This window comes from Falco biarmicus, chromosome 5 (genome assembly GCF_023638135.1).
Source record: "Falco biarmicus isolate bFalBia1 chromosome 5, bFalBia1.pri, whole genome shotgun sequence".
Taxonomy (NCBI): Eukaryota; Metazoa; Chordata; class Aves; order Falconiformes; family Falconidae; genus Falco; species Falco biarmicus.
The window spans coordinates 91,796,992-91,810,386 of record NC_079292.1 but is presented as its reverse complement, the minus strand read 5'-3'; the positions used below and the strand labels follow the sequence as shown (position 1 = coordinate 91,810,386).

At 58.1% G+C, this 13,395-nt stretch overlaps 1 protein-coding gene across 3 annotated transcripts; it reads left to right on the top strand.

Moving 5' to 3' along the window:
* The first annotated feature begins 507 nt into the window (after positions 1 to 507).
* PIANP (PILR alpha associated neural protein) lies at positions 508 to 13,125 on the top strand. Of its 3 annotated transcripts, none has more exons than XM_056339612.1 (6): positions 508 to 898; positions 7,182 to 7,250; positions 7,403 to 7,965; positions 8,123 to 8,204; positions 8,457 to 8,675; positions 8,810 to 13,125. In XM_056339612.1, exons 2-6 carry the CDS (start codon positions 7,234 to 7,236, stop codon positions 8,829 to 8,831), a joined length of 903 nt encoding a protein of 300 aa, XP_056195587.1. In that variant the 5' UTR covers positions 508 to 898; positions 7,182 to 7,233; the 3' UTR covers positions 8,832 to 13,125. The 3 variants fall into 3 exon arrangements, with proteins under 3 accessions (XP_056195587.1, XP_056195585.1, XP_056195586.1); XM_056339610.1 differs by having other exon boundaries at positions 509 to 898; positions 7,400 to 7,965; XM_056339611.1 differs by lacking the exon at positions 508 to 898 and adding an exon at positions 1,475 to 1,804 and having other exon boundaries at positions 7,400 to 7,965.
* The last annotated feature ends 270 nt before the right edge of the window (positions 13,126 to 13,395 follow it).

Sequence of the window (13,395 nt, the reverse complement as noted above, 5' to 3'; positions counted from 1 at the left end):
CGGGAAGCCGCCCCGGTACGGCGGCGCCAAACCCGGGGATGATGGACGCGGGGACGGGGGCGACGGGGGGACGGGACCGGCGGCCGGGGGGTGGCATCTCCCCGAGGGGGCTGCTGCGGGGCGGGGAGGGGGCGGCGGGGGGGTGAGCCCGGGGGGCGGCCCGGGGGAGGGGGATCCCGGGGCGGGGGGCCTCCGCCCCCAAGGACGGACCCGTCCGGGGGTGGCATTCGCTGGAGCGAGCTGGAGCGACGGGTCCCTTGGAGACACCTCTCTCCATGGCAACCTAATCGCTTCCTGTGAAGATCCCGAAATAACCGACGAGCTGGGGGAGCGGGGCCGGGCCGAGCCGAGCCGTGCCGTGCCGTGCCGTGCCGTGCCGTGCTGTGCCGAGCCGAGCCGAGCCGGGCTGAGCGGGCAGCGGCGGGAGGCGGCGGGGGGCAGGTCCGGCGGGCGGCGGGCGCGGGGTGGCGGGAGCGCAGCGCGGGCGGCAGCGGCAGGAGCCGTCACAGGCGGGGCAGGGGGCTCCCGGGCCGGGGGGGGACACGCGGTGCCCCCCGCCCGGCTCCCCCGCCCGGCTCCCCGGGCTGCAGCGGGGGGCACGGTGCCGGACGCGCCCGTGCCAGCAGCCATGGGGTTAACGGCAGGCAGCGAGCGAGAGAGACAGAGACGGAGAGAGAGAAAGAGGGGCTGGACCAGTCCTCGGCAGCTGTTTATTTCAAGGCATCTCTCGCTCCCTCTCCCTCAGCCAGGGCTCAGCCTCATCAAACCTTCCTCCTCCTCCTCCTCCTCCTCCTCTCCTTCCTTCGTCCTGGCCATGAGAGGCACCGGCAGCAGCAGCTGTGCTCCCCCAGCCCCCTGCTCCGCCGCCCCGGCTGCGCCCCACTCGGCTCCCCGCAAGGTAAGTTCATCCTCCCAGCCCGGGCTTGGGGACGGGGCGGCGATGGGGCTGCGGGGGCGAGGGGCAGGGAGGGATGCACGCCCGGCTCCAAGTCATCTTTCCCCGTCTCCTTCCCTGTGTCCTTTCTCCCCCGTTTTTCTTTTCCCTCTCCCCATCTAGGTGCTCTGTCTCCTTCTAGCCGGCTATCTCCTTCCTAACCACCCCCCACCCCCCACCCCCGCTCAGTCTGGGGCAGGGGGTGCCCGAGGGGCGGGGAGGGAGGGGGCACAGCCGAGGCATCGCTGCCTCTCGCCCTCCAGCTCTGGGCTCCATCACAAAACCTGTTGTGCTGGAGCACTGGAGCCTGCGCTGAGGAAGGCGACTTCAGCCAAATTGGCGCAGCTGGAGGAAGGAACCGGAGGGGTCAGTCCCTCCCGCGGCTGGCCGGGGGTGCACCGTGCCAGGGGGAGCCGCTCAGCCGTGGAGACTCAGCACCTGAAGCACTCGGATGCCCGGGAACAGTAGGAAACTGGGAGGCAGGAGATTGGCAGACTCATGACATGTATTGCAGGCAGGCACTAGATGGCAGGGGACCGGCATCCTAGAGTGCTGCTTGGAAAGGGGCCACACTCACAGTTCCCAAATGCAGGAGACTTGAGCTCAGAGGACCATTCATGGGCTTCACACGCTCATTCCCTCAGACGTCCAAATGCACCATCGCCCTTCCAGCCCCGGTTCTGCCCCAGACCCGGATTTCCAGACCCAGCCCGTAAGTGCTCGCCTGGTGCCCTGGCACAGCAATTCCCACCGGCGGTCACCGAACGCTGCAGGACCTGCACTGACACAGGGCAAGCGGTGTCAGCCCCTCCGCGGTCCTGCCGGATCCTCCTGGGCACTGCCACCAACCCTCTGAGCCTCAGATGCCAGGTAGAGCCTCCTGACGTGAGCCACTGCATTCAGGCTGCTATCCCCCAGCCCCAGCCCACTCGGCGCTGTCGCCCCCTGAACCCCACGCAGCGGGAACTCCTTCCTTGGGTGGCCTCGGCATCTCCCAGCCCAGGGCACCAGCATTCGGATTCCCGCTCCCAGCTGCCATAACTCCTCCAAGGGCAGCAGAATTACCTCCCTGGGGTAGCTGTTCTGGGATTCCTCCCTTTCCCCGTCCCCACCCAGCCAAATACAGCAGGACATATATATAACCCCTTCTCGCCAGCACCGGGGTTCACGCTTCCAGCTACCAAACCAGAAATGCCTGCATCTCTGCCTCTTGGACCACCAGCTCTGGGATGTTCATGGCCACTGAGAAGAATATAGGCGTGGGGTGCCTGGGGCACTGGGCAGTGTGGTGGTGGGGGCTCACTGTGCCTAAACTTGCTCTGCTGGGTGCTTGGAGATAGCTGCTAGGTTCTACGGTCCCAGAGCACAGCCTAGTATCGGTAGCTGTCACCATAGCCCTTAATGCTGGCTGGGAGTTAAAAAATGACAACCAACCTAGCGTTCTTTCTCTGCGAGGAGGGCTGAGTCCTCCTCAGGTTTGTTTTGATTTTTTATCACTATTTTGAGTGGGATCATTGCTTGGGGGGGGGGGGGGGGGGGGAGCTGGGTGAAGGAAGGATTTGCATGAAGCTCTCGGTGCTGTGGGGTTGCTAATGGCGAGCGTTATTTCAGCCGGCAGTAAGTTTCATAATCTTGGCCCAGCTCTTGTGAATGTTCTGTTCCTCAGGGTCATAAGCCTCTTTCCCCTTCTTCCATCCCTTACCCCTCTCCCCAAACCGGTTGGCAATTTCATTGTTCCAGTGGAATATATCCGTCATGTGAGGTCATCGCTGCATAAGGAGAGGTGATTGATTGCTTAGGTCACTGGGGCCTGTCCCATGCTGGGCTTTGAATGCTGGCTTGGAGACCTTGGACCAGACTCTGTGCCCGAAGGTGATGCGATGTGGGGTGCAGAGAGGCATGGTGATGCGTTCCCGGCAGCTCGAGTCACCGAGCAAACAGACTGCTGCATTCTGAACTAGCTGGAGCGCTCAGAGAGCAGGCAGCTTCATTCCTAGAGGCACAGTATCACAGCAGTCAAGCTCGAGATGTTACAAAAATACAGATAGATCATCATCTGCCAGCCGAGTCAGACAGAATCGGGTGCAACTCGTTTCCCATCCCCGGATGGAAGGAGACTCTACCCGCTCCTGGCTAACACGGCTTGTGTATGCTCGGCTTCATCCAATTGCTCTCCAGTCAGGGCTGATCTTGCCTAGGCAGCCAGAAAGCTGGGAGATTCTCAGATTTTAAGGCCGGAGGGACCATTTTGATCATCGAGCCTGACCTACAGCAGAGCACAGGCCAGAGAATTTCACCAATTTCATTTTCTGCATCAAGCCCATAACTTCTGATCGAACTGTAGCATCTCTTTTAGAAATACAGCCACGCGAAGGCTCCAGGCGGTAGGGAACACACCGCCTGCCTGGGCGCATTTGTGCTAGTGTATGACCCTCTTTATTAATAGTATTGTTCCTCATTTGAATTTGTCAAACTTCAGCATTTTGTAGCAGAAGGTTACAGATGGCATTTGATGCAAGGGATCTACGGCGTGGGTATTGCTTGCACACGGCCGGCACCTCAGCTCTGTTATTCCTGTGACGGCTTTTATGTTTGGAGAGGATTTATCTTTGGGACCACAGTATGCAAGAGTCCTGGCCACAGAGGAGTTATGGGCAGCAAGTCCTAGGGCTTCCCTGGGCGTGGTAGCCCCTGAACTCTGGAGCTCAGGGTGTCACTTTCGGGGTTTAGTCTGTGCTCCCTGCCCAGAGCAGGGGCGCAGCAGGTTTTGCTCCTAGCCACCACTTAGCTTGTCAGTTCCCAGCCCCCTTGGTGAACTGGGTAACACGCTTTGGGGCATGGCTGCTGCGATCTGCTTTCTCACCTCCCAGCAGCGGCGGGTCCGTGCTGCGGGAGGCTTACAAAGAGGGAGGAAGCACAGCTGGGTCCCTGACGCTGGGGAACAGCAGCAGGATTCGTGCTTCCATCCTGCAAATGCAACAAGAGCGGCTCCTAATAGATTAGCCCCAGGGATCTCTGGTCTGGACCGGTAGTGGGATCCATATGCAGAAGCAAAGAGCAGTGTAATTCTTACTCACGGCTTTCAAGCACCAAGATTCACAAACTGAGCTCAATGAAGTGCCCTGGGGAAATAGCTTTGTCATTCACACTCTGTCATCTGTGCATCACAGGACTGGAACGCTGCAATGAAGGCTCTGTACCTAGAGTGAAAATACCCAGGTCTGTCTCTGGACCCTGGGCGTAGCCTTGTCCATTTTCATCACAATTAGACTTGGGAAACAGATCTGAAAACAAGAGCCATGCCATGTGGTACTGGTGCAGGAATCCAGTCTCTCTGCTCTGGCACACAAAGGCCCCTTGAACCCTTGAGGGCTGTGTGGATACTGGGGTTTATACATCCAGGTAGTGGAAGCATTGGCTTCTTCTCTCTGAGGAGCTACGGGTTTACTCAGCATCCGTACCGGGAGCTGCACACCGAGCTGACCCGCTTGCCCTCCAGCACAGCAGGGTCCGTGCCCGGGGCGCAATGCCCACTGCCGGCGGCTCACTGCAGGCTGCCGCAGACGCGCCTTGGCTGCTGCTTTGTCAACAAGCCGCCGGGACATCCATGCTACATGTGCCGTGGAGTCCAGCCCGCGCTGGCCGGCATCTCCACCTGACACCTTCCTTTGCTCGCACGGCGTTCATGCTAGGGGAGACACCTCTGTGCTTCCCCCAGCTGCTCTCCGGCCACGAGATGATCAGCAACCCGGGGTGCGTTGACTGAGACTGACTGACGTGGCCTCGTTGGGGCACTCAGCTGGAGCCACCGTTGGGGTCGGGGCACGTGGAGCTCACCTGCCCCTCACCGTCAGCAGAAGGACCCATGCACAGCGATGCCTGGGGTCTGAGGGTGCCCAGCTGTCACTGCCACAGCATTACATGTACGCGAGGAGGCTGGCACTGGGGCTCGCTCCTTCCCCTCAGCTCCCGTTAGGGCCATTACGTGCTCGATAGGGCAGAAATTCAGACTACTGGGTGTGAAAGCAATTCAGGATTTGGCTCTGTAGGGTTGCTCATTCCGAGGCTTTTGGACCCTGGGAATCCATGGCCTGGGGTGCTGCTGCTGGGTCTCGCAACCTCAGCCGAGAGCTACAGCGAGGTCTTCATCATAAAACATCCCAACAGGCAGGAGGGAGGGGGCAGTGAGCTAGGTGACCCGACACGCCTTGCCCCTACACCCAGGCGCTGGTGGAGCCATCTGCGTTAGAAGGAGTACACCCCTGACGTACCGCGCTGCTCCACGGGGCTGGCACGCACAGGGGTCTGCCTGCACCCAGAGCAGATCTCCGCTCCAAGGCTGGCACTGCCGAGAGCCACGTCTCCTCTTGCCTGATGCAAAACAGCCCCCAGGCCCCCAGGCCCGGAGCTGTAACAGAGAGTGCCATGCCACGAGCAGAGCAGGCTTTTCACCCCAGGGAGCTGCTGTCCCACGGTGAGTCCCAGGCATGGCCCCAGGCCACCTTGAGATCATTTGTGGCGTTTGGGTGCCCTCTAACCTGGGGACTCGCTTGAGGAGGTCCCTGATGCTTGGAATTCCCTCCTTTTCCAAAGTCCTAAAGGAATTCTGTCACGAATCTGTGTTGCCAGTCATGATCTTCCATGGCATCGTGACCATAATCCAGGTGGCCAAGACCTCGCCAGCCTCTGGCCTGGGAAGAAACTTGCTCCATTCTGCTGCTTCTCTGCAGAGCTGCATTTTAATACTGAGCCCCCTCCAAGGCTAAAGAGGTTCAGGAGCAAAGTACAAAGAAATGCTGAGAATAGCTGCTCTTTTCTCCTCATCTTCATCTCAGGATCCCTCCAGAGACTGATCTTGCCCTGGAGGGAAGGGCAGGGCACATTAGCTGACAATTCCTTTTTTTCCCTGTGAACTTTGTTTAAATATTTAACAGAAAGAAACTAAAAATATCCCCAGTTAATGCAGCAGGAGCTAGACAGCCACTCGCTCTTGGGTGCTGTTCCTCCCAGCCCCTATCCTCAGGTGGACAGCAGGGGCATGAGTCCCCTTACTACAGCACCCGGGCTCTTCCCACAGCAAGGGGAAGCCCCCCGTTGGGGAGGGGCTGGGGTTTTGGATCAGGGCATGAGCTGGGCAGGAGGGGACGGCAGGAACCCCCGGGGAGGTGCGAGGTGCGGGCTTGCCCTCCACATTGGCTGCCTCGGCCGAGCATCCCCGTTTCTGCAGCCCAGCAGCCATGGAAGAGCATGACCATGGGCTGTCGGCATTCGTGCTTTCCCCTTCACGAGGAGGGAGCGAGCTGAATATCGTGAATGATTTCTGTGTGCGTGTGTGCATGCAGCCTTTGTTGCAGAGAGGATCCCAGGTCAGGCACACAATGGCTTGCAGGGAAGCGCTGGCACTGCGCTGTGCCCGGCCAAGGGAAGGGGCAGGCAGCATGAAGGGCAGCTGTGCCACTGCCGGACCGATGCCAAAGGGTGCCGGTGCAGAAATCCGGCCGGGGGGGACCAGCCCTCACTCCCTGTCCCCACTGCTGCCTAGTGCTGCTCGCCCTGGGAAGGTGGGAGAGAAGGGGGAGGAACAGCAGAGGAAGGGTGGGACAGGAGAGTGCGGAGGACACTAGGACAAGGAGTGTGGGAAGGTAATTCCATGTTAGCTAAGAGGAAAGTAAATACTAAATATTTGATAGGTGTATTTTTGCTCTTAAATTCTTTAGTAAGGCTGGACTTTTCTCGCTGATTCACTCTCTCAGTTGCCTTGGTTTATCACTCTCGTGCTTCCCCTCTCGCTCCCTCACCGGCACACAATGAAGAGGCTCTTTTTTAAATAAACGGATTACACGCTTTACACTATAAATAAACACAGGAATTAAGATTCCAACTTGGTCCAGCAATAAGCAAACAAAGATGCCGAATCCCCCTCTCGGCCCTCAGACGGGCGAGTCCCCACGGAAGCTGCGCATGTGCCTCCACACGTGTGCTCCAGAGATTGCTCCTCGCTTCCATGTGCACACGCTGATGCGCGTGCTGCTGCACGGTGCCGGGGTTGGGGGACGATGCACCTCTGCATGGCAGAGCGCGTGGGTGATGGGGGGCACGACGGGGGCACGTGCGGGTGCATGGGTGCCCAGCTGCTCCTCCCACTGGGGCCAGGAGCTTGCCCTTTTTTTGGAGGTGGCCTCCTCCAGGGAGACAGCGGTCACAGCCGGGTGAGGCGACGCTGACACCTCCCCCTTTTGGTTCCCAGTGAAGAAGATGAGACGGGATCCTCGCTGAGCAAAGACGCTGTTGCATCTGAGATGGAGCCCAGTGCTTGGTAGGTTCACGGCTTCCCACATTCACTGGTGATGCGGGAAGATGACGGGAGCGTGGGTGGTGGGCTGCTCCCGGCTGCTCCGGGCTTGGCTTTTTGATGGGAGGGATGTCTCACGTAAGGCTCTCCTCTTCCTCCTCCCCACCCTGCAGCAGGATGCCTCCACTCCTCTCCTGCATCCACTCCCTGCAGCTTTGGCATCTCCTCCTCCTGGTCCTGGCCGTCCCTCCTCCTGGTGTCTGGTCTCTTCGTTCTCGGGGTCCAGCAGCCACTCGGCCTCTGTGCACCCGTCGGAGCCCCTCAGCCCCACGGTCCATTTGCATTTGGGACAGGACCTCGCTGCCGGAGAGGGATGCTCGCTTCGCCCTGCCACGCCAGCGGTCCCTGCCCCCCCGGGGGGGAGAGCTGCGGCACGTCGTGCGGCTGAGGCGCCAGGCAGCAGGAGTCCGCCCTGCCACCCCCTCTGGCTTTGAGGACGGCATGCCCTCCTCCCAGTACCCCTGGGCCATCGTCTGGGGTCCCACAGTGTCGGATGAGGATGGAGGGGACACCAATTCGGCCAACCCAGGCTTCCCACCGCTGGGATACACCTTTGTGTCGCCACACGGGATGGCAACGGCGCAGCCCAACTCCCACTCGCTCCTGCACAATGCGGGACTCAACCTGCGGGAGACCCCGGCCACCCTACGGCCCTTCTTGTTTGGGCCCCGGGGGGAAGGTATATCTGCCCTTTGCTCCTTTTGCCCCCAGTCCCCGCAGGAGCAGCTCCTGCAGAAATTCACAAGAGCCCTGGCAGCAACCTCCCCTTGCACTGCTGCTCTCCGGGGACTGGTGGGGGTGGCCGTCACACCCCCCTCTCCTCCTCTGTCTCACAGGTGTGGACCCCCAGCTGTACGTCACCATCACCATCTCCATCATCATTGTCCTAGTTGCCACCGGGATTATATTCAAATTCTGGTGAGTGGGGGCTGGCCCGGTGGAGGGTGTCACCACGCCAGTGCCTGCATGTGGCTGGGCAGGAAGGCCAGTGGGTTTGGGAGCCATTTGCCCCAGGGATGCAGGTCTGGTGCCACCAACCCTTGCGAAGTTTGGCACATGGCGAGCTGGGCTCTCGGGCCAAGCATAGCGGGATCCCACAAACCTCTCTGCTGCGGGGACTGCTGCTTGCCCAAGTGGGCACTCTGCATCACCCCTGGTCTCTCTCCAAAGCTGGGACCGTAACCAGAAGCGCCGGCGTCACTCGGGGCAGCAGAGCGGTGGGAGGCAGCAGGAGAGCCAGCAGCCCCTCACGGACCTCTCCCCCACCACCGTCAGCATCCTGGGACCCTACGGAGACTCCCTGGCCCCCACACCTGAGCAGGAGGAGTCCAGGCAGGGCCAGGAGAAACTGGGGGGCCATGGGAAGAGCACGGCTTTCCAGCTCAACCGGTGAGTGGCTGGTGAGCCGGGGCGGCGGGGACGGGCAGGCTGGGGCAGGCCAGAGGAGCCAGCCGGTTAACGGGGGCAGTGTGGCAGTGTGAGCACCCGTTGCTAATTGATTTCCAATTCCCTTTCCCCCCCAGAATCCCACTGGTGAACCTGTGATGCTCACGGGAGAAGCAGAGCTGGCTCCCCCCAGCCTCCCGTCACAGCCAGCGAGCACAGACTCCCGCCGCCTCTGCTACCCCAGGAAAAAAAAGACCTCCTTGTGCCACGGCCCACCACCACCATTACTAACTCACTCCACCAGGACGTGCCTGGGCAAATGGATGGGCTGGTCCTCCAACCTGCTGGGGGAAGGTTGGGGACTTCCCCCCACCCCCACCCCAGCCCATGCAGAACAGGGTGATGAGAGAGCAGGATGGTGGGAGGGGAGGTGGCTGGTGGTGGTGTGACATCTTGCCCCCCTGGCCCCTCTCCTAGCACACACGCAGACACACACACTTGGATCTCCGTGACTCTCCCACCAGTGCATGCCTGACATCGGGGGTAGGCAAGGTGGAAAGGTGTACCCCTGTCCCCGTGGGCCCCAACCCCCTCTGTGTCCCTTCCCATGTCATGTGCTTTGAAGTGAGCGTTGGAGTTGGGTGCTGTAGGATTGCCTGCCGGGGCTGGGGCTCCCCTGAGCCGGGACTTGGGTGATGGCAGGTTCTTCTGCTCCCAAGGCGCTGGCCCTCCCAAGGGTCCCAAGTGGGGGTGAGGCTTGGGCAGAAGAGGCCTGCACAGCACCCGCCCCCCCCCCAGCAAGCCATTTCCTTGAAGGAAATGTGACCTCCCCCCTAGACAGAAGATATTAACTGCTTTCCATTTTCTTTCTGCCTAATGCTCTTCTGTTTTTTCTCTTCAGCTTGTATCTTTCTTCATCTCTCTGTCCCCAGTTTTTTTTCTTTCAGTTACTCCCCTCCGCCACTTCTCTTGCCAGTTAAAGTTGGAAAACGTTCCTTTAGCTTTCCAAATGTCTTGATCTCTTGGAAGCCTCCTTGCTGTCCCCCTCCACCCCGCCAGCCCACTTCAGCAAGGTTTTTCTGGAGAACATCATTCTATGGTGATGTCCTTCAGAACATTCGAGGTGGACCCTCCGCCCATCACGTTACTCACCAAGCGTCCTGTGCATCGGGATGCTGCCAAAGCAGCTAAAGCATGGCACGCAGACACAGCTGGGCATGATGAACTCGAGTTTTGGCCGGGCTGAGGTAGGGAATTGCTTTCAGACGCTCATGCCGCAGGCAACAAGCAGCAGATGTGACTGTGCCTGGGATGACAAAGAGCAATTTTGAGTTGACCTTGGGAACGTTTGGAAGGCTGCCCCGTACTGCTGACAGGTCTCTCCTGGAAGGTGACTGGAGACCCCTGAAGCAGCACTTGCCAAGGGCATGGGAGAGGGTATATGGGGGGGTGCCAACTTTCGTGAGTGTCTTGCTCCAGATGGCTGGGGACCAAAACCAATGGCACAGGTACGGGTGCACACCAGTTGCCTGAGCGTGTACTTTGGGGCTGCAGTGGTCCGTAGGGCAGGTGGCCGCGCTGTCAGCTGTGTGGGTGAGCCAGATCAGCCCATCTCAACCTCTTCCTACATGTGGACCCCTGGGTGTCCCTTTGAGGAACTGTGAAATGGCAAATTTGAGCTTCGTGACAGTCATTGCTCTCCATCAGCTTTTGTGGGCACCCTTGAAGCAATTCACAGATGCCACACCACGAGGCACTGAGCGGCAGCGATGCAGGCTTAGGGCAGGTTGTCCCTGCACCGTGCAACACCTGCAGCTGCTGGGCTCATGTGCCCAGAGTCAGGAGAATCACCCACAATTTGAAGGCCCAAATGCACCATTCAAAGTCTCTGACAAAAGTCATCTTGGAGAGGAGGAAATGGCCCTTTCATCCTTTATCTCTTCAGTAAAAGCCTATTCTTTATAGGACATAGCGCAGGGAATTTCATAAGAGTCCTGGTTCTGCCCATTTACCCAGCTGAACTATTGGGTGATCATGGGTCCCATCTGACTCACCGTGAAGGACATTTAAATGAGAGTGTAAATTGCCATAAGCTTCACAAAAAACAGTAGAGATTTGGAGAAAATGACAGGTCAAATAAAATTACTGGCTTATTAAAAGCAGCAAATGGCTGAAAGATGTAGGCGGAAAAGGACTCTGGAGGTCTCCAGTCTAAGTGCAGTTTGAGTCTCCGCTTATAGCAGGGTATATTATTGCTTTACCTTGGATCAATCTATTACCGAGCCTTTTCCTTACTCAGGCTCCGTTCAGGGCTCTGGCGGATGTTCAGCCCGCTGCCCCTGCCAACCGGGAGCAGCTCGGGGCTGTTGCCCCTCCGGCTGGCGCAGCCACACATGGGCTGCAAGGGGCTGCGCTGCTCAGCGCTGGCAGTTTACAATACAATGCCTTGAACTGGTTTAAATAATCTTCCAGACCAGATTAATTAGATTGCTCTTTGATCAATAGGGCTTGTTGAAATAAGGCCAGAGTTTAGACTCTACCACTTCAAGGGCTGTCCCTGGACTTTCCCTTCCCACGCGTGGCGTGGAGAGCAGGTCTGTAAGAAAGCGGCAGGGTGCTGCAGGAGATGCAGTGGAAATATTTTCCAACGCTTGACATGGGGAAGCCCTGCGCTCAGCTGGCCAGGCTTTTGTAAACTCTGCAAACAAATCAGATTTTGGTGGTTTGGGTTTTTTCCTCCGCTTTTAACGTGCCTCTGGTTTTGGTCAAAGTACCTCCAGGGAGAAAAGCTTTTCACGGATACTGTGGTAAGGGGGAAACTGGAGAATGCAGTAGAGAAAACTATTCAAATGACAGGAGCTTGGATAAGCTGAACATCTTTTCCAAGACCAATTTTTCTAGCCAAACATGTTTTTAGAACAGTCATCCACTCTCTCACGTGAAACAGGTTAGATACGGGAAACAACTTCATTGTCCTGCCCTGCTACATTTTGTCCCTGGAACAAAATGTTCAAAACACATGTGGGCACACAAACATTCTTCCAGTCAATAAATAATCTCACTGGATCTGTTTTCTCCATGGCTGGAGCCTTAGAAACCATCTTCCCCACCACGGACTGGAGGCAGAGCGTGCCTGCAGCCCCTCGCCCTGGGCCAGGCTGACACTGCGAGATGCGCACATGGACGGGCTGACGGCACCAAGTTCCAATCCAGGGCAGAGGCCAGCACCTTCCCAGTCACAGCTTATCAGGTTTCCCTGCCTTCTAGGTGACTGGAAGAGAAAGGTTTGGATTCATTTTTTCCAGTGGCAATTTCACAGAGAGAAAAGTGGGTGGGGAAACCAATGGAAAATGTTCACAGCCTTGGGCTGAGCCTGCCTAACCTTTCTGCACAATTAAAAGGGAACATCCAGGTGGGTGGGTGAGCTGGAGGAACCATGTCTCTGCTCAGCTCCTTGAGGGTCCTGGCTTCGTTAGTGCAAAGGTGGTCTTTCCATGAGTGCAGTGGGAAGGTCTGGGGAAGGATCTCTCTCCTCTGCCCTGTACTGGTTTGGAGCAGACACTGGAGTCTCCCGCTGTTTACCCACCAGAGCGTATGACCACAAGGCCAAATCCTGCTTGGGCTTTCCCATCTGGTTGGTGGCAACTGGTAGGCAACAGAAGGCACTGCTTCCACATCGCTCCTCCGGTCCACTTCCCAGGGACTCGCATCCAGCTGAGCATCCCACGGCTTCAGAGAGGGTTATCTACCTCTTCCTCAACGGCACCTAAGTGCCCTTCCAAATCTGGCCCCTTCATTCCCCACTCCCTTTCCCAATAAGGAAAAACGTTTGGAAAGGAGCGGTTTGTTCATTCCCCACAAGTTCTCAAACACAATCACCTTCACACTGTTCTGAATTAAAGTGCGGTTTTGGTTTTTCACTCTGACAAACCATGTCGATGGCACAGCCTTAGAGCCAAGTCCTGCAGCACAAAAGCCCCGGGCCAAATTCCAGCCCCCAGCTGCACCCCTGCTGATGTCTCCCCATAGTCCTGCCCCTACCTTGGGAAGACCATAGAGGGCGACCCCCTTCCTTCACCGACTGCCAGCTCTCTACTCCTTTTTTCCTGTTGTTTTCCCTCTCCCACTGTTTCCCCATTTCCCATTCCTGTCCTGCACCACAGTCTCCCTCCCAGTTATTTCTCCTCTCCTACTGTTTCACTCTCCCCGCTCCTTTCTTGTTCTACCTTTGCCACTTGGTCTCGTTCTGCTGCGGCTCCCATCCTCCCCTCCGTCCTCCCTCCTGCTTCCCTGCTCAGTCTCGCTCTTCCTCCTCCCCTGCCCTTGTGCGCTGTGATATATATTTTTGTAGGAATTCTCTTCTCCTTGTGGTGAAATATTCAATTCTTGTGGGATGTTAGTTTCAACATTTTTAAATAAACCTTTGCAAAATACTGGAAGCAGAGCACTTGCTGCTGTGGCAGAGGCTGTGACGGAGATGTCAGGGTGGGATGAGGGGGACTTCGTCCTGGGCAGACCGCAGTGGGCAGGGACTCAGGCATCTGGCATTTCACAGTCTCTCCTGGCGGGGGGTAGATGGGCCAGTTTGGCCCCACATCCATCTCGCCTTGGTCTCCTTGCTGGCCAAGGAGGCTCTTTGACCCTCTTCCTGCATTTCCACGGGAGGTGGCACCTGATGAAGGAGGCCTTGCACATCCCCTTCTCCACCAAGGGTGACTGTTCT